The 20414-nt window shown below is 39.9% G+C and overlaps 1 protein-coding gene across 1 annotated transcript; it reads right to left on the reverse strand.

The window, feature by feature from the left end:
- Window positions 1-14525: 14525 nt before the first annotated feature.
- Window positions 14526-16930, reverse strand: il22 (interleukin 22). The gene is made up of 5 exons (XM_061714725.1): window positions 16424-16930; window positions 16148-16210; window positions 15922-16071; window positions 15242-15301; window positions 14526-14883 (listed from the first exon to the last, which is right to left on the reverse strand). Exons 1-5 carry the CDS (start codon window positions 16607-16609, stop codon window positions 14800-14802), a joined length of 543 nt encoding a protein of 180 aa, XP_061570709.1. The 5' UTR covers window positions 16610-16930; the 3' UTR covers window positions 14526-14799.
- Between the last annotated feature and the right edge of the window lie 3484 nt (window positions 16931-20414).

Genomic DNA, 20414 nt, shown 5'->3' on the forward strand with positions numbered 1-20414 from the left:
TTATACATCCCCCTCTTCCTCCTCCTCCTCCTCCTTCACCTTTCCTTCTCTGATGACACTTCCCCCTCCTTTTTACTCTCCTCCTGTTTCAGAAATTTCTTCATCACTGATAAATAGCTGCAAAATTCCAAGGAGTTCCCTTGGTGATCTCATCTTCCTTTTCTCTAATTTCCTATTCCCCTGTACTTTCGCCTCTTTCCTTTCTCCCACCCTTTTGGTCTTCTATGTTCTACCCTTCTTCTAACTTTCCTTGTACTATCTACTTTTTGCTGAGTCTCTGTCTCCAGCTCCAGAGATGATGTCACATGTGAGCAGCATCTGGGTTTGGTGTTCAGATGTGTGGTGAGATAAAACTAGGTTGTGGCTTTGATAAATGCAGCTAATACTTTGGTGAGGGTGCAGGTTCTTCACCTCGTCAGGTTTCAGAAAGCCGCCGTCCCAGATCCGACCCAGATTAAAGACACAACAAAGATGTCAGCACTGACGAAGGAGAGGAAGAAAACGAAGCAAAGTAACTTCTGAGTCAAAAAATGTGTTGTTGTTCCTGGAAGTCTCAACGGTAACCAGGTCAAGGAGCCACACTGACACTAAGACTATTTGAATGTATTATTGTATGCTTAAAGGGCATAAGTGGGATTTTGTTGAGTCATGTATATCTCTATCCGATTACTGCTGCATTTCAGGGTTCCATACTGAATTTACTGCTATTATTGAAGCCCCTTACAATTTTTAGGCTGTGCATTTTAAATCGACAACGCAATTGCGCAAATTTCTACTGTGCTAACTGCAACACTTGTAACTTTAGAAATGTGTTGGTTAAATAGAAATTACAATCATTCAGTTTTATATATTCTTAACAGTATAAATAGCTTGTTGTCTTTTGTAATATTAGTCTCCTTTTATCCTCTTGGTTTTATCCTCTAGTGAGAGGTGTTGCCATTACAGGAGACACTATGTCTCACGTTACTGTGTTTGCCAAGGGTATTTCCTTTTGAATTACTGACAACCTATTTCAGTTTGGTTTTTCCCGCGTCTTTTTGGCATCGGACCTAGAGTAAAAGTCAATCTACTTGTTTTATCTTTATTTTATCTCAACTAATTCAATTTCAACAACAATTCAGACAGTTCACTGAGCACTGATGACAAATGTATGTAGTCTGCCATTTAGTGGGCATAGACGACATCCACATTAATACGTTGTCATTTCCAAACATCCATCTTTTTTTAAAGATACACCAGGCATCCACACTACTCCGACCCTCAAGAACATTAAAAGCTTGACCTGCTATAGACCCCATTTCAGTTCGGAAATGCAACTCTGGCCGTCTAATGTAGATGGACATAAATGTAAATCTGGAAACGTTGATATTGTTGCACCAATTCACCAAATATTATTTCCAGTAAAATTTTCAACCGATTTTCACTTGTGTGTGAATGCCCAGTGAACATGGATGGTTGTGTGATCTATGTTTATGGTTGTGTTGTGTTATTATTTTATATACTGAAAACAAAGCTGGACTCTGCTGTTTCCTGTTTTTTAGCATGAAATAAAAGTCTGGAATTTTGCAAGTCACATAAGATCAATTAAATGTGTAAAACAAATTTTGATGTCTGGGTAAGATGCCATTAGATAGTTATAAAACCCCAGTAAAGAAGCATTTAATGGCAGCTTTTGTTTTTTTTAATTAATGGCTCTTGGACACTCCTGTATGAGTCTTCACATAAAAACTGCCTCTGCACTGTTTTGATTGGTTCGGTACATTTTGTACCAATGGAAGTAGGCGTGAATGCAAGAGGATGTTGCCTATCCTTGTAAGTATATTTTAAACAAATAGTTACCCACATTTACCTGCTGCCCAACCCCAACTTTCAGCAGCAATATTTCCCCCCAAAAACCAATACAGTTACACTCTTAGATCAAGAGCAATTTCTGGCCACAGTTAAATCTTTTAACATCTTAGCTGGTGACAATGAACAATGTCTAATAGCATTTAAATTGAACGAGACTAAACGCGTCTAAAAATCTAACTGCAGGAACTGTGCTTAGATGTTAGCTTCAGCTGATGCTAATTCAAGCCATTTCCCCCTTACTTAAAGGAGCTTGAGGCAGGATTGAGGCAGGATTTATGAAAAAAAATCGTAAACGTTTTAAGTTTTCTAGTAATAATGTCAGATGAAGCGTTCCAAACCAAAAAGAATGTTTCCTCTAGTGTATCTCTCCGTTGCCTTGAACAGGCTGTGTGCTGCAAAATGTGCTGCAATTCCGGGCCGGAATTTCCCGCACTGTCCTGCGGATGTGACGTCACATGACGCTGCATACGTGTTCTCCCCGTTCTCCCGTGCCAGCTTCGCTTTTGGCTGCAGTACCCATGATGGCCGTCGTGGCGAAGGGTGGCGCTAGAGAGTCTCATTTCTTAAAAGGAGCCTCATGCTCCTTTAAGATTTAGTTAGATCTTAAATAAGTTAAAATATAAGTCATTATGGATACAAAAATAGATAACACCAGATTAAGAAGTGTGGGTGAAAGTTAAATAGCCTAGCTTACTTGAGCAGCACCAGCCTCACAAGTCTCCACAATTTTTAGGAATTCATACAATTTCTTGAAATTCAACCATAGCGCAGTCTAAAGAAATGTCCATGTTCTGTACATTTTCTTCTTTCAGTTTTAATTCAACAGTAAGCCTCAAAGTTTGGCTTTATAAGATTGCTGCACTATGATAGTTTTTTTCCAAAGAAAGTCTGACCGCGTGTTCAAACTTGGAAGGAGGAAGTAATCTGATCAAAATCTGATCAAAACGTGTTTATTGTACAGAATATCATGAGTTCATGGCTCTTCACCCACTGATCCTCAGGCGATTAACGCCGACTAAACCTCAGGTGAAATATAAAAGACGACCACCACGTGGCTAACGTAAACGCGTAAACATTGGCTGGTCCTGGAGGCTTGTCTCGTCATCAAATCTGGTGCCGCTACGTCACATCTCCTCGGTCCAAACCGACACCGGCCTTTCCTGAAAGAAAAGAAACTACAACCCCTAGGCTTCTATCTTGGTCTCTAACGTGTCTGTTTTTTCCCCAAGCACGTGGACCACCAAGCACAACTAGAGAAAAAACGTATCGGCTACATTTTCGATATAAAATGTGCAGAAAAATTTGGAATAATATTCAGACATGAATATAATATGTGACCTGAAATATATAAAATGTACTGAGCAATAAAAAACCAAAGAACATGGATGGCATAAAAAGTTAAAAAGGCATGAAGAAAATTAAGAAAAAAAATTTTCACCCTAACTATTTCTGAGTTAATTTAGTTTTTTGAGTTGAAATGTTCTCGATTATGTAGTTGCAGATCTCTAAGTACAGTGTTTGTTGCATGGCCTCCTTTAGGTATATAAGCTCAGTTCTTTTATATATGTTTAGATGTGAGACGCGTTATTAAAAAAAGATTTTGTAACCTCACTATCTTTGGATATTTTTAGTTTGTCAGTGCACTGACAAATCATTGATAAATGCGTTGAATTGATGCAGCCTTTGTGATGAGAGCTGTTTATTAACAGTCTTGTTTGGCAGGTTTTCATATGACGGATCAGATAAAAGTAGGTTGCCGCTTTTCTGAAAATTGGTGACTATGCGGTTTGAGTAGTTTTCAGAAAGTGATGCCACAATACATTTTTTTCTGATCAACTACCTCAGTGGCTGCAACAAACAGCTCATGATGTCAGCTTTCGGGGAATTCAAATCCTGGAAAGGAAGAAGGGCAGTCCTGAGTTTGAACACCAGATCTTCTTAAGTGGAGTTTTTCATGTTTTCTTGGCATTTAAGTGGATTTTCTCTGGATTTTTCCCTGGATGTTACAGTTCCTGAAACAATGCAGAGCCCTGCAGCTTAATCTGTCACTGTTAATCAGTCTGAGATGTGAGTCAACATCAGAAGGATGGCTGCAAAAAATATGTGACTAAACAGGTGCTAAGAGCAACTGAAAGTAAAAGTTGGACGATTACCAAGACTTTTTGTTCATTTGGTGTCTTGTAGGGCAGCTCTACCTACTTCAGTTATGAATTTGGACTTTACATCACAAGGTTTTCAGTATATTCACCTTGGCCACATGTTTGGTGTTTGGATCCTATTTGATCATGTATAAAATAGAGTCGGTGTGGGCAAAATAACAAGACAGAAAACTACAATTTCTTCAATATGCTGAGAAGAAGGCGGAACAGCAATAAACTTTCCATAGTCATGCAATGGCCTACATCAAAAGAAAAAAATAATATAGAGCAGTCTGCAGCTCTGTGAGTTGTAACGCAACACACGAGCTGAGACGACATTCTTGGGTGCTGACTAGCGTTTGTCATTGGAGTTCGTCATCATAACTTTTTTTTTACGTCAGTAAAAAAAGTTATGTTTTGTAGGAACACGATACAACCATGGACTAGCAGCTTTTGCCACCATATCTGAGGATGAAAGCTATTAAATGCCAGCCATATCAACATTCCTGACATACCAGCGGTTAGTCAAGAACAAACTGCACATTTCACTCTGTTTACCTCAGTGAAACCGATTTTAAAAGTATCTTCATTCCCTCAATAATTAATGATATTTGGATGTTGTAGATGGGTCATGTTTAGAAGTAACTGAGTTTTTTACTTGCCATGGTTTCTTTAAAAATTTGCTTGGAGGTCATGTTCTGTTTTTAGTGCCAAGAGACAATTTGCATTGTAATATATGCTTTATAAGTAAAATTGAAGACAGTCGATTTAAAAATAAATATCGCATTGCTCTAAGATATGAGGATATTTCATTGTCACTTGGATGATATGCATAACCTCATTTTGCATCAAAATTAGCGACTGTCCCCATTATGCATTTTTTTTGTCCACAGATTCACATTTTACTTCATCTTTAAAGTAAGAAAACTATCTGGATATGTTTCCAAAAGTCATTATGCAGAGGAACACAAGTGCTGTGGAACATGATTATATATGTGTTTGTAAGTTTGTTTTGGACAGGTGTAAAACTAGTTTCAGCGTTTGTAGTGGACTGATTTTGAGCGGTTTGTTTGCTTTGCTTTTAGTCTGGTTGAACTACTTTTATTCATGGTTTTAGATTGCTTTGGGATGTTTAGGCTTAAATTTGGTTTTTAACTATTTTTTAATTACTTTTTAGCACAGGTTTTAGAAATGGTTTAGCTTTTGGACTATAGTTTATACTACTTTTGTCTTGTTTTGATATGGATGTAAACTGATTTTTGACCGTTTTTGGACAGTTTCAAATAGCTTCCGTGCCCATTTTTTTAGGCTGATTTCAGACCCTTTTTTTTTTTTTTGCCTGATTTTTAAACTTTATTCAAACTTGTGCTTTAAAGGAGCATGAGGCTCCTTTTAAGAAATGAGACTCTCTAGCGCCACCCTTCACCACGACGGCCGTTGGGGGTACTGCAGCCAACAGTGAAGCCGGCATGGGAGAACGGGGAGAACGTGCATGCAGCGTCATGTGACGTCACATCCGCAGCCCAGCGCGGGAAATTCGGGACCGAATTGCAGCACATTTTGCAGCACACAGCCTGTTCAAGGCAAAGGAGAGATACACTAGAGGAATCATCCTTTTGGGTTTGGAACGCTTCATCTGACATTATTACTAGAAAACTTAAAATGTATACGGATTTTTTTCATAAATCTTGCCACAATCCGGCCTCAAGCTCCTTTAAGTGGATTTACAGTTTGGACTGCTTTTGAACGTTTTAGATTCAGTTAGGGTCTTGAAAGACATTAGCACCTCCTTGTGGAGTGTTGGGGATCTCACCCTTATAAATAACAACTGCATATCCAAGTCTCAAATTTGGTTCTAATCCAAATTTCTATTAACAAAGAATTAAGTGAATAGCAAATGTGACAGAATTTAACAGTAATTATTTAGGCATTTGATATTTCAAATTTGAAAGATCTTATCTTAAAACCATAAAGCATCATTGTTTGAAGCAACAGATCTTATCTGCTCTCGCTTCTGTGTCAACCCAAACAGCAGCTAAATATAGATCTCCCTCAAAGACACACGGGTGGGAAGTTTGCTGGTGATTCTTGTCTTCCTGGTCGCACCTGTTGAGGAAATCCCCTGGGGTGACATAACACAGGTAGAAATCTGCCGACCCCGCCCCCCTCTAAGAGAGAAATTACTGAAAGATAGTGAAGATGAAAGAGAGAAACATTTTCAGGCATTAAAAAATTCACATAACCTATGTTTTTAGTTTTAGATTAACTCCATGCTAAGTGCAGAAAAAGATAAATCAAAGCGTCATTAAAATAACACCTTAACAGCAGCACTTCTCCTTACTTGCCTTTGTTCAAATTTGAAATAGTTACTTAAATCACTAAACTTGCTTCAGCCTGGGTTTACAGATCCATTTTATTTGGCTTTGGCCTCAAGTTGTTTTGTGTCATTTCATTAAAGGAAGCTGGTAGTTTTATTGTTTTAGACACTGGGACAGAAACTTTGAAGTGACCAGCAAACATAATACAATGGGGAAAGTCCATGCAGCTCAGTGCCCGCTGCATCACAGAGCTACGTAGTTGTTGACATGGATGGAAATTGCGCCTCGGTGCTTGGGGCAAGGCGGCAAGCCAGAGATAAGTTCTCCTCATGTTTCATCTGAGTAGCAAGTATCTGAAAAGATAAAAGGATAACTAATGGTTTAACAGAAACATAGCCACAATGGCTTTATTCTACAGGGAAATGCCACATTAATAATTATTGTAGTTTTACTTCTTGCATCACCCAGTGTTTTATGTATTTCTTGACTGGAGTTGTCTTGAGTACAGATAGCTGATGTGTGTGTGTTTTGTTGTTGTTCTTGGCCACTGCATCTAACAACTAATGATTTTTTTGCACCTTTGCAACCTTAATTCTGAATTAACAGTGGCCTCAAAAGACATATAACCGACATTACATTATGAAATCTAGGGTGGGAGTTTTTTCTTACCACTGTCGGGCTTTTCTCTTGCGAGGGGAGTTTTAACCTGCTATTGTTTATCAAATGATTGCTCAGGGGTCATGCTGTGGGGCCTGGAGACGATTTGTATTGTAATGGCCACGATATGAATAAAATAAAATTCAATTAAACTCACAAAACCACACCAAGGTGAATATCTGTAATATTTGTATATTTGGGTTCAAGCTTTTGTGACTGAAGCTGCAACAACAGATTCAGATTCAGCTTTATTTGTCCTTTGCAAGGAAACTTGTTTTCACCCCCGTACGCCACACACAACCTCAAGATACATAAATACATACATTACATCACCCACCCATACACATTAAACAGGAACACACATTTAGCGACGCAATCTATTTAGTTCTGTTATACATACATTTAATTTAAATGTGAGTCGTTGTTGAGGTGAATGAGCCCACCATCAAACACACTTTCAGTTTGTACTCTGAAATACAGACTGACACACAGCTCCAAAATGAACCTACACTACTGAAAGTAGGTAAGTAGCACTCATCTACTTGTGGTTTCTGCAGATTTCTGCACCAGTTAGTGAGTGTACCAGAAGCACACTTTTATGCCAAGAAATATTAATTATATAGGTTAAAGAAATGTCCCAGTCTATGCTTTATGGGCAGGTCAAAAGTCAAGAGTTTGTTTTCAGGCTGTTGTACTTTATCATCTTTTTATAAGAAGGTCCACCCCCCGAGTGCAATCATTAATTACTGTTTTGCTGCAAAACAAACAATCTGTTCTAACGGTTCTTACACTTACTACCATCTTATAGTAGATGCAGAGTTTTTTCCTTTTTTTGAACACCAGAATGTTCTTTTAATCAGTAATAGAATTAGTCAGTCGGTGCGTCCGAAATGCCATACTAAACAGTATATACTCAAAAAGTATACTTAAGTCCGGCACACTTTTGAGTAAATATCAGTAGTATGCATTAATTCGGACGTACTACTCAGAGCCACACGGCACTTCCTGCCGTTGGGAGGGGGAGTTGTTACCATGGTAACAACTCCAGTCACAGCAGCAGTAGCACCGCTCCGCTCTTTCCCGTTTATTCTGGCCGAAACAAGATGACATTATATAATATTATTATATACGAATATTATAATATTAATATTATATTAATATTATTATACTTAATATTATACTTATGACATATACGTATCTGTGCAGCACTTAAAGCAGCACTATGTAACTTTTCCACCTTAATATCATATTTCCAGAGTCATTGTGATGGTACATCAACTTCCAACAGGTTTAATGTCACCTCTGTCATGGTCTGAGGGGTCTGTATCGCCTTAACTGGCACTATGTAACTTTGAGGAACATGGTAGGAACCCTGCCACACTAAAAAACTACAAATTTTTACGGCTTTGACTGCTTTACGGCATACGTCACTTCCCCCTCCTTCCCGATTCGTAGTCGAGACAAAAATGGGCGGGGCGTGGAGCGCAGAGCTCAGCAGAAGCTGGTATCATGGCCGAAGCAGCGAAAAAAACGAAGAAAATAAAAGTTTTATCAGAGGAGGCACAAAAAAAGAAAGCGGGAGAGTAACAAGCTAAATGCCCTTACAAAAATAAATAAATTAAAAAAAAATGCCCGGACAAGAATAAACATTGGCCCGGCGTTCACTCGCTGGCGTGAGATGAAAGACGAGGAGGGATGTCCGACAAGGGAGACAGAATTGTTATGATACAAATGTAAATGTAAAGTCCTATGTTCAATAAGAATCAAAATTAGAATGTTTTCACATACAGGGGATTCGTCTTGGGTTCTAGTATTTTTCCTGAGAACTGTAAAATTGTGCAGGGCTGATTTGCAAAATATAAGGAATGGGCATTCAGTTATTCACAGGTTATAAAGTATTTTTTTATTTTGTCAGTAAGTATGTTTGACTACTAATTTATGACGAAGTCCCTCTAAAAAAGTTTGTAATTTGGGGCGCATTATCTCGCTGAAACAGGACAGGGGGGCCGGGGTGACTTCACTATCCATCCATCCATCCATCCATCCATCCATCCATCGTCCGCCGCTTATCCGTTCCCGTTCCCGGGTCGCGGGGGCAGCAGTCTCAACAGAGATGCCCAGACTTCCTTCACCCCAGACACTTCCTCCAGCTCCTCCGAGGGGAGTCCGAGGCGTTCCCAGGCCAGCCGAGAGACATAGTCTCTCCAGCGTGTCCTGGGTCTTCCCCGGGGTCTCCTCCCGGTGGGACATGCCTGGAACACCTCCCTAGGGAGGAGGGACATGCCTGGAACACCTCCCTAGGGAGGATCCAGGAGGATCCGGTACAGATGCCCAAGCCACCTCAGCTGACTCCTCTCAATGTGAAGGAGCGGCTCGACTCCGAGCTCCTCCCGGGTGACCGAACTCCTCACCCTATCTCTAAGGGAGCGTCCAGCCACCCTGCGGAGGAAACTCATCTCGGCCGGTTGTATCTGCGATCTTGTCCTTTTGGTCACTACCCAAAGTTCATGACCATAGGTGAGGGTAGGGGCGTAGATTGACCGGTAAATCGAGAGCTTCGCCTTTCGACTCAGCTCCTTCTTCACCACGACAGTCCGGTACATCGACCGCATAACTGCGGACGCTGCACCGATCCGTCTGTCAATCTCACGCTCCATCGTTCCCTCACTCGTGAACAAGACCTGAGATACTTGAACTCCTCCACCTGAGGCAGGACTTCTCCACCCACCCGGAGAGGCATGCCACCCTTTCCCGGTGGAGAACCCTGGCCTCGGTTTTGGAGGTGCTGATTCTCATCCCTGCCGCGTCGCACTCGGCCTCAAACCGCCCCAGCACATGCTGGAGGTCCCGGTCCGATGAAGCCAACAGGACAACATCATCCGCAAAAAGCAGAGACGAAATCCTGAGGTTCACAAACCGGATCCCCTCCGGCCCCTGGATACGCCTAGAAATGCTGTCCATAAAAGTTATGAACAGGACCGGTGACAAAGGGCAGCCCTGCCGGAGTCCAACATGCACTGGGAACAAGTCTGACTTACTGCCGGGAATGCGAACCAGACTCCTGCTCCGATCATACAGAGACCGGACAGCCCTTAATAGAGGGCCCCGGACTCCATCTCACTCAGCACCCCCCCACAGAATGGCACGAGGGACACGGTCAAATGCCTTCTCCAGATCCATAAAGCACATGTAGAGTGGTTGGGCAAATTCCCATGAACCCTCGAGCACCCTGCGGAGGGTATAGAGCTGGTCCATTGTTCCACGACCGGGACGAAAACCGCATTGTTCCTCCTGAATCCGAGGTTTAACTATCGGCCGTAATCTCCTCTCCAGTTATGCAAGGTTCTGTAGTCTTCACAGTTTTTAGTCAGTTAGTTAGTTAGTTAGTTCATTTTTATTTCAGTCAATTATAAGCATGAAAATCAATAAGCAAGATAATAAACATTTACAGGTTTTTCTTTGGTCAACATGTCGCGGCTGACGGCGACTGAACTGTGATTTTAACTGTTTTTTATTGAAAATGCTGTGGACAGTGAACTGTGTGCAGGAGAGCAATTCAACTGGGACTTGGCTGACAATTGCGCAGGGGTGGGTGTGTCTTCCCCTGTTGTGCTCTCTTCACAGGTGAAGCAAATCTTGCAATCAAGGCTCTCAGGTGGAGACAGCGGTGATAAAAAGGGGAAACAGATGCGGCGCAGCTGTTGAACGCACGGCAGAGAGACCGACAGCGCTGGAGGCTGAACGCAGAGGGAGATTCCTGCTTGCCTTCCTGGACGTTGAGAGGGACCCCCGCTTGATCACCTCATTTGTTGGGAACATCGCTCTCTATTCTCTCACATAGAGGAACGGTCTACCCTGGAGCTTGAACACGAGTGAGTGTAACTTCTTATAACTCAGTCCACTGATTGCACTCTTTTCCTGCCTTCCAGCCTGGTTTGACTCGCCGACGCTGTTCCTCTCCTGAGAGTCTGCCGGACCACGCCCCCTCACCTGCCGGACTGATCCCACGTCTGTTTTCCTGGTGCGGGACGCCAGAGCTCCCCCAGCGCACACAGTCAGGCGCGCAGAGACTGTAGGCCCTGGGCGGGCCAGTACAGACTGTTGGCTCATTGTATGGCCACAGGTTTTTACCACTGACTTTTATCATAGTTTTACTTATTGTCCTTTTTATTATATTGTCTCGGCTGAGCATTTTTAATTCCTATTCTTATTTGTTTTAGGGGCCACTGACTGACATCATTATCTGGGGGATACAGGATTTGATTGTAGGGAGGGGGGTTGAAGGGGTTTGGGCCACTATAGATGTTTCACGAGACCTGCTTTTAATGGTGTTTGCATGTGTTTTGGAAACTTATTGTTTGGTTACCATTGGCTAATGCCGTGATCCTTATTTGATTCTGATATTGGTTTCTTGCAGTGGTGTATCTAGGTCTCAGTCTAATTCTGGTGGCCAAGCTATTTAATTTGAGCCCCCTCCTCCCGTTGTTGTTTTTAATATTATTAGTGGCAGATCTTAACCCCCAGATTTCTTTTACCCCAGTGAGCCGAAAATATATTACTTGTTGTTCACTATTGAATAAAGTGTCGTAACCTTCCACCTGCTTCTGTGGTCTATTGGGGATCGAAAAGAACCTACCGATTGTGACAAACATGGTGATTATTTTGACCGAAAAGGTATGGGCTTGAAGCATAAAGCTTATCTTGCCCACCTTTTAACATAATACAATATGCAAAAAGAACAAATGAAGTATCATGAGGCTGCAAAAAAAATAAAATAAATGTAAAAATAATAGTAATAATAATGATAGCTCTGAAAACAGAAAGTGAAGAGATGCTAAAGAAACCGACAAAACCAATTTAGGTTGTCATTTCATCTCATGCATGTGCATGCATGTTTTTAGGAGAGATTTAAGATGCGTTTTATCAGTTTTAGCAAAATTCCTTTTTGAATGCCCAACATATTATATGCTTGGTATAATTTCTAAATGAACTGCAATAAATCTAACTATAACACTGGAAACTTAGCTACAGAACTTCATCAGTACTTTCTGAGGTCTTGCCGTAAAGTGATTCAGTTCTCTTGAAAGTTGACGATGATGGGAGTCCATACTTACTTCAGGTTGGTTTTACAGAAAAAGTAACTGAAAACTGCTGGAACTAGATGACTCTTCATAAAGATAATCAAATATTCCTCAAAATCAAAGTTAAAACTGATATTTTAATCTGAAAATGCTTCTTACTCTTGCTGCTGACCTCACTGACCTCTTCATTAAATGTGTTACTTAAAGGAGCATGAGGCTCCTTTTAAGAAATGAGACTCATTAGCGCCACCCTTCACCACGACAGCCGTTGGGGGTACTGCAGCCAACAGTGAAGCCGGCACGGGAGAACGTGCATGCAGCGTCATTTGACGTCACATCCGCAGGACAGCGCGGGAAACTCGGCCCCAGCACTGCAGCACATTTTGCAGCACACAGCCGGTTCAAGGCAACGGAGAGATATACTAGAGGGTTCACTCTTTTTGGTTTTGAACGCTTCATCTGACATTATTACTCGAAAACGTTTACAAATTTTTTTCATAAATCCTGCCTCAATCCTGCCTCAAGCTCCTTTAATATACTTTTATACCGTCATGTGAATTGCTGCCACTATTTGAAAACTTCACATCACACAATGTTGTAAGAATACAAACCCCTGTCAGGCTTCAACTGTAATTGTAGATGATCTAAAGTGATCTTAAAGGGCATCACACATCCCTTTAGTGTATGACTTATGTTAGGACAGCCCCGTTGAGTGCTGTCACTTATCTGCCCGTGATCAGCACCCTGAGATGCCCAAATACGTCAGATTAAACCACTGTCCTACATACACCAACAGAAAACCTTAACCACAGTTTACTCAGACGTTGTGCGTCGACCTTTGTGGGGGTACAGAGCCGTCCGGGAACAATTTGCATTGGTTTTTATTTCCATTCTGAGATGATGGAAAACAAATATACAAGTGGTTGGTACCATGATTTGGTAAGAACCTTTATCCACGACGTGTGTGCGTGGGTGTGTGTGCGTGTGTGCGTGCGTGTGTGCGTGTGCGTGTGTGTGTGCGTGTGTGTAATTTTTGTTTATCTTTTACTCTGTTGCCTAGTTCCCTTTTCTTTTTTGGGTTTCACAGACAATTTAAGTGAAACACAGGCTTGGTTTACCAGACAACTTTATCTCTTTTTCCTCAGAAATATTCACCAGATGAAGGATTTCTTGATTGCACAAGCTTGTACATTGGCTTTTAGTTTACTAATGTTAATTTGTGGATACTTGACTGTAAAAGAAATCCTACATTTGTATAAATTTGCAAGATACAATTGCAAGTTTATCCTTTTGCTGGTATACTAATTTGATAAATGGCTTTCTTTGAGTACAGTGATACATGACTGCAACACATTCCAACTGATTTGAAACCTTTAAATAGTGAAGAAAGTCAGAACCTTCTGTGTAAACATTTTTCTTTTCTGAAGCAGTAATTCTAAGAGGAGTTACACACTGATGCATTACTGACCTGTCACTGGTGACAGTTATTAGTCTCATTTGAGTATTGACCGCACTTTGCTGTTAAAGAGCAATATGGAATGTAGACTTATTTATGAATAACCCGAAAATCCTAATCAAAATGCCTTCAAACATTTTTATTTAAGGTGGGTGGCATTAAGATGGTCGCGGGGCTGCATTTGGCCGCGCAATGCAAACCTGAGTTTAAATGTACACAGGACATTTTTCACTCTCGTGCTGTGCGGAAAAATAAATCTACTTTGTATTCACAAAGAAACACGAACAAAACAAGTTCAACAGTGATGGCTAACTGTATAAAAACAAGTGCAACATGCAGTGAATGTAAAAGTCTAGACAGAAGAAATTTCAGTTTAAAAAAAATCAAAAATAACGAAATAAATGTCGGACTTGTTGCATCTTTAGTGCAACGTTCCTACTAACAGAAATCCAGAGGGAAAATATATTTATTGGGATTAATCTAAATGAAAGAAGACCTACCACAGCTATAATAATAATTTGTTTAAGCCTGCTCAGCCTTACCCATTCACAGCCATTTCCACCGGTACATAACGTACCAAATTAATCGTAATGGAGCCGGACTTCATGCAGTAACTCATGAGGTGACAAGATTTCAGCAGAGTCTCTGATAACACCTTAGATCAACAAGTTTTTACTGCCAAACCGACATCCGTCATTCACTGGTGTTCCCACTGGGTGTGCCGACCCCACATGCTTCATTTATCTGACTGGTCGTATGCCTGCCAGAATTAGGATGGGTGACTAGGTTAGTTGGGCTGTTTAGTTCCAAAACCTTGACTTCTCTTCACATTGTGAGTGGAAATACTTTTATATTACTTCTACACATACATTTGGCTGTGAGATCTATAGTTGAGGCTAAATTACAAAAACATCTTAAGGCTGACCGTTTCATCTTAAAACAGGTCTCAAGAACTAAAGAGAAAGTGCATTTAATAAAAGATTTTTAATTTAAAACTTGAACAATAAATCTTCATACATGGAGTTTGTTGAACATAAATATTTAAATACTGTAACACCTTTTAGTAGTAATCAGCCATTACATGGCAACATCATCAACACCAGTCCGTTCAGATCCAGCATTGAAAAACTCTGATCAATAAACTGATCAACTTATCAATTAATATTAATACTTAACATGGATATTTAAATACTTAAATAAGCTCTCAATTTAAATAGATAAATAAATAAGTATAAAAGTTGTGGCTTAAAAAAAGTTTGAATGAGATAAAAATGAATCAGTTGAGGTGTCGTAAAGCATTACTGCACGCAGTTATCGACGAGGTAGGTGAACAAGATGTCGATCTCTCCCACTGCTTTGTTTATGCCACGCTCGCGCTCCATCTGGAACAACAGAAACACACAAGATCAGTCCAGCGATCAACAACAATTGTGCGTTGTCTTGGACATTACAGAAACTAAACCAAATGTTAAATAGTTCTGAATGTTTTGGTTGATCATTGAATCATCTCTGCTCCAGATGATCATTTTTCCAATGTATGTAATACCTCAAGTATCAGTTAACAAAGTCATTATCTTTAGTTTATGTTCAGATGATACTCTGAATACACTGTGATAATACAATAATAATTAGTAATAAGAGACAATGAGGCGTAAAACCTGGCGTTGCTTCATGTTTAAAACAGGAAAGTCCTTTGGAAAAAACGTAGGAACTGCAGAGTTGAATGTTTTTAAATCTCACCTTTTCGAGCTTCTTGCGGAACTCCACAGTGTGTTGATGGTCGTGGTAGTGAGTTACATTCTGCAGAGACAGACAGGTTGTTCAGGTTATCGTTCAGCTCTCTTTGATCTATGTGCACACACACACACACACACACAGGTGTGTGCACAAGTTGTGTGTGTTGGCTTTGTATGAGCCAAACCACAGAAAGTCATTATCCATTTTAGGATCCACCGCATTGCTACCACAATGGATCATATTGCAAAGAAAAGCTAAATATTCATGTTTTTTAGTCTTAGAAAAGAAAACAAATACAGTTTTCTTATCTTTAATTTGTGTGCTGAGACACAGCTGCAGACGATGAAATTAATTATCCCATTTGACCCCCCATGAACCCCTTGAAATGCTGCTCATATATTAAAACACATGCATAAGTTACTGCAATCTTTTTAGCCTCAGAGACTTAAAACAGAAATGAAGGGAAGATTTCACATTTAGTGATTACATATCAACACACCATAAGTGATGTGCAGCTGTCAGGAAAGTTAAACAATCTAAGGTTAAAAATGTAATTCCTCCCATTTTATTCTAAATGCCGTTTAAAATGTTTCTACATGATTCAGTTTTTGGCAACAAAAAGCTTCACATCTCTTGAGTACGACTAAGAAGCTTGTTAACTGAATGAACAAAGTTGCACTCACGCAGCCACTGGTCTGCAGGTCCTCGCTGATGCGGTGGAGGTCCGTCTTCAGCTGGTGCATCCTGGGATGCTGGTTGCCATGGTGATGCAGGATGTTGTTCAGGTAGAAGTTGAGGATGTTGGCGTGAAGGCAGCAGATTTTCATGTGGTCCTGAAGGAGGGGGAGAGGTCAGAAGCTGGCTCGTGTTTGAAGAGTGTTTTCATAGATGTGAGGAAATTGGACTCACCGACTCGTCCGTTCTGGGTATCAGTCTGACGCTGGTGTCCTCCTCCAGCTCCAACTTCTGAGCCTGGAGAGATTTATTAGGAATTAACATTAACCTGCTGCAGGATTTCAGGTTTAGAATCTTAGTTTCCAATGATTACATGTAGCCCAAACGTTAATCAATTATACTTTAAAAGTGTATTCATAACTGTTTGTATATGCGTAACACAAGCCAAATGACTATTGGGATGAAGTTATCATTAAGACTAGACTTGGACTTTTTAAATGAAACACTCACATTTTGCGACACTTCTCGGACGGCGTCATGTGTCTTGGGGTCTCGTAGCGGGCTGCTGAGGGACTGGTGAGCTGGATGGGCTGCTGCCGGCTCAGTCCAGCCAATCACAAGTAAGAGGATAAAGGCAGCGGCAGCACCGACTGCTGGACGAAGGAATGAGCCATGTGCGGCAGTATCGAGCTTCATGGTGCAGGCAGAGGAACGACCTTAATCCACTTGTTTGGTGTAAGTTTTAAGCTGCAAGACAGAAGCACAATGTAAGTTATGCTGAACACTTAGAGTTAAATGAAGCTGCTGCATCCGAGCGTGTTCACTAACCTGTGAGCAGGTGCTGTTGTGAAGACGACTCTGAGACCTGGCCCTTTATACAGATCAGCCCTCCACCCCCACTGATAGAAATTGGGACAGTCAAAAAATCCCCAGCCGCACACACACACTTTCTCTGTCAGACACTTTCCCCTCGTGCAATCACAGACACACATGCGCACACGCAGGTCAGTGCTGACCTGTTACTATCTCTGTTTACTGTCATTTATACAAAAAGGAAATTAACTTTCAGTGAAGGTGTGATGACTTATAACAACCGTCATCAATTTGTTAAGTGCATTTTAATTTTGGTGTTGAGCATAGGTCTCATTTCCTGTGTGTTTGTGTGTAAGTGCTCCCTGGGGGTCACAAGCTGGAAGTGACTGTAACAGCACTGTTACAAGTTTCTATTGCAGATTTATTGTCGTTTCATTTTGTGATGTCTGATGCACTTTAAGGAATAATTGCAGATAAATGACAGGATACTTTAAGTGACTGTACAATCCAACGCTGTATTGTGTGTTAATGCTTTAACCACATGCTTCTAGCTGCAAGTTTCCTATCGTATTTAATGATACCACACAAAACTTGAAACAAATAAGAAAAGCCAACTGTCCATCCAAAAGCACTGCAAACACCAACTGCATAAACAATGGTTTTCAAAGGATCTGGCATCTTGTTATGAGTCCAGACAAGTCCAGACTGCTGATATTGCAAAAGCTACAGTTAATAAACACAAAGGAGGAGAGACTGTCACCTCTGCTTGTTACATTTGTTATTTTGTCATAAACATACAAGTACCGATCCAACTCTATAGAAGCAGTTCATGTAAAGCAGTAACACCTAGTAATTCATTTCCAGCTCACTAGCTGTAAAGCAGTTAACCTCCTGCAGTAGCTGAATGGTAATTTAAGAGCCAGAGCATCAGTCCCACCAGCTGTTTTACTTCTTAAATTTGTTAAACAGTTGATGGAACCAATTATCAATTCATATTTTACTGGAGTTTGTTGAATAATTGAACCAAATGTTCGATGCAAACTACTCTCAGGGTTATTATGGTAAGGAGTAGATATCTCTTACTACAGTTTAAAATACTTGGCATTGCTATTGCCTGAAATGCGAACAGAGAATATCCAAACAGTCATTTAAATATTGACTAGAAATAAGGAAAATACTTAAACGGCAAACTTTGATATAGGAGTTTCTCGACCACATGAGGATGAAAATTGATGAAAACTCTAAAGGCAATATTCCCCAAAAAGTCAAACAAAAATCCAAAAACAAAGGGACCCAGGATTTTGTGACAAGTACATAAATATCATTGTTCATTGATTGATGCCAACTCCAATCAAAAAGTAGAACATTTATCAAATGTCATTTATATAGTGAAATTGTCTAAGTGTGTGTTTGGAAAGTGTCATTTATATAGTGATTTAAAGCTGCCAAAAAGGAAACTAAAGACTGTTTAAAAGAATACAAAGGAGCTCAGTATGATTTTCCACAACACACCAGTCACTAAATGTGTGCTCTTTGTATCATCTTTAAATCTGGCTCCCCATCAGTGATTCCCTGGTGAAATCTGGTCCTGTGGGCATATAACCACAATGTTTACACATTCTTCTGGTTAATACCAATGCCTGGTTTCCCCTCAGCCTCTCATCACTTTTTCCTGGTTAGCTTTTTTTCCTCAATTCAAGGATCATGTAGCTGGGTCCTTTTTTATCTTTTTTTTCACTCTTTGTATTGGAAGTGGGCGTGTGTATCCTCCGGAGACTTGACTGCAGGATCATAAGCACGACAAGAAGCAATCACATGTCCTGTTTAAGACTGCAAATTTGCTGCAAGCTAGTGGTTTGTTTTTTGTTGTTTTTTTTTTATTGATAAGTTATATACAAAGAACATCAGACAAGTGCTCCAATATATATGTAACAAAAAAATAAATTCCAGTGAAATTAACAGAAGTAGGGAGAATGACACATAAACGAGTGAATAAATAAAATATGAAAAAGAAAAAAAAAGTAAATGAAAAAAATAAATAAGTAAAATGTAAATACAGTATTCATCTTTAAAAAAAACTTCTTGTATATACCGGTGGATGTTATACTTTGTTTGGTGTCAATTAGTTAAAGGAATTTAATGTACCGTTTTAAACTCAAGTAAGAAAAAAAAACCTTTAAAGTGGGGTGGAGTAAGCTAGTGGTTCGTTTGCAGCAGTTATTAATTGGCTTTTGCGTCACTTCCGCCTCATTACTCATGATATGTTGCAACATATTTTGAAGAGACTGCAGAGTGAAGTGGAGCACCCAGATAACAATTAAAGGAAATAAACCTCAGCAAAGCTACTGGGTTGTGACGTCTTTGGTAATGAGGAAGAGATGCTGTCTCTTATGGAACTTTTAAGTCAAATATTTAGATTTTTAGTGTGTTATTCCGGTCAAATGCTTTCAAACTGATTACTTATCATGAAATAAGTAAATAAATTAGTACTTATCATGAAATAAGTAAAGAAATTAGTACTGAATCCAAGTCTCGTTTTAAAGCATGGTGTAAAAGTAATAAGATTAAAGCTGCATTAGCAAGACAAATTTGTTTAGAATCTTTGAGTTTTCATTAAATTCATTAATGAGCTTTTATGTTAGTTACTGCCATTTATGACAAAATATACCGCAAGTAACATTTTTGTTTTAAGCCATCAGTAAAAAATAAACAAGTTTTTAAAAGAAAATGGAACCTAGAGTTTTAAGATGTATATGAACAGCTAACATTTTTTTGTTTTTCCAAGTCAAATATCTGTTGTTTGCTATCATGAAAGTTAATTTAATAAATTTGAACTGGTTTTTGAGCTCAGTGGATTGAGGCTGAATGCCAACCGAAATAATTCCTTGCTGATTTGATAACAGGACAACATTTACTCTCAACTTGAAGTTATAAAGAAAATCCAAAGTGTCACAGATTTGACAAAAGTGCACAAGATTGAAGAAACAAAATTCATTAAACCCTTTGATAGAAGATGTGCGTAAAATCATGTTGATGCAGGAAAGCCTAATAATGTCTTAAAGAGAAGCTGGAGCGTCTGAATGACATCTGAAACTGAGACCTTGCACTTCTCACTACATAACTGCTAATATTACTAATTAAATTGATGCAGGATTTTGTGATGTTTGTAAAATTGTCATTTTTACGTGGAGCCCAGTAATATTTTAAATGACTTCATTGCTACAAGTGTTGTCATGTTTCCACTGACGTAACAACTGAAGACTCCACGCCCCGTTCAGCTTTACAATGCTTGCTCACGTCTCTGCATTGAAATGAGGGGAAATCACCCGTAGCTGGTGTATCTGAACTCCACAGTCTCTTTTGTGTTTGTTTAATGCGCTAGCAGGCCATCTATTCTCCACTTTGACCGGAAGAAGTGGTGATATTTATTCTTCCCCCACTGTGACGTCACCTCACAGAGGATCTGACGATGCTTACGAGCCGTGGGGAAAATGTTTGGGGAAATTTGCTCTAAGTCCTGCTTCAATAAAGGTGGCTAAAAATAGAAAACTGTTGCAACAGGATTGATTCCCCTTATCTTTTGATGTAAAAATGCACATTTAAGATGAATTATTGATTACTGAAATTGAAGTATGTATTTCTTTAATTGTTATTGGCGTAAGCAAAACATGGCAACAACCGCTACAGA

The sequence above is a fragment of the Cololabis saira genome, chromosome 23, assembly GCF_033807715.1.
Source record: "Cololabis saira isolate AMF1-May2022 chromosome 23, fColSai1.1, whole genome shotgun sequence".
Classification (NCBI taxonomy): Eukaryota; Metazoa; Chordata; class Actinopteri; order Beloniformes; family Belonidae; genus Cololabis; species Cololabis saira.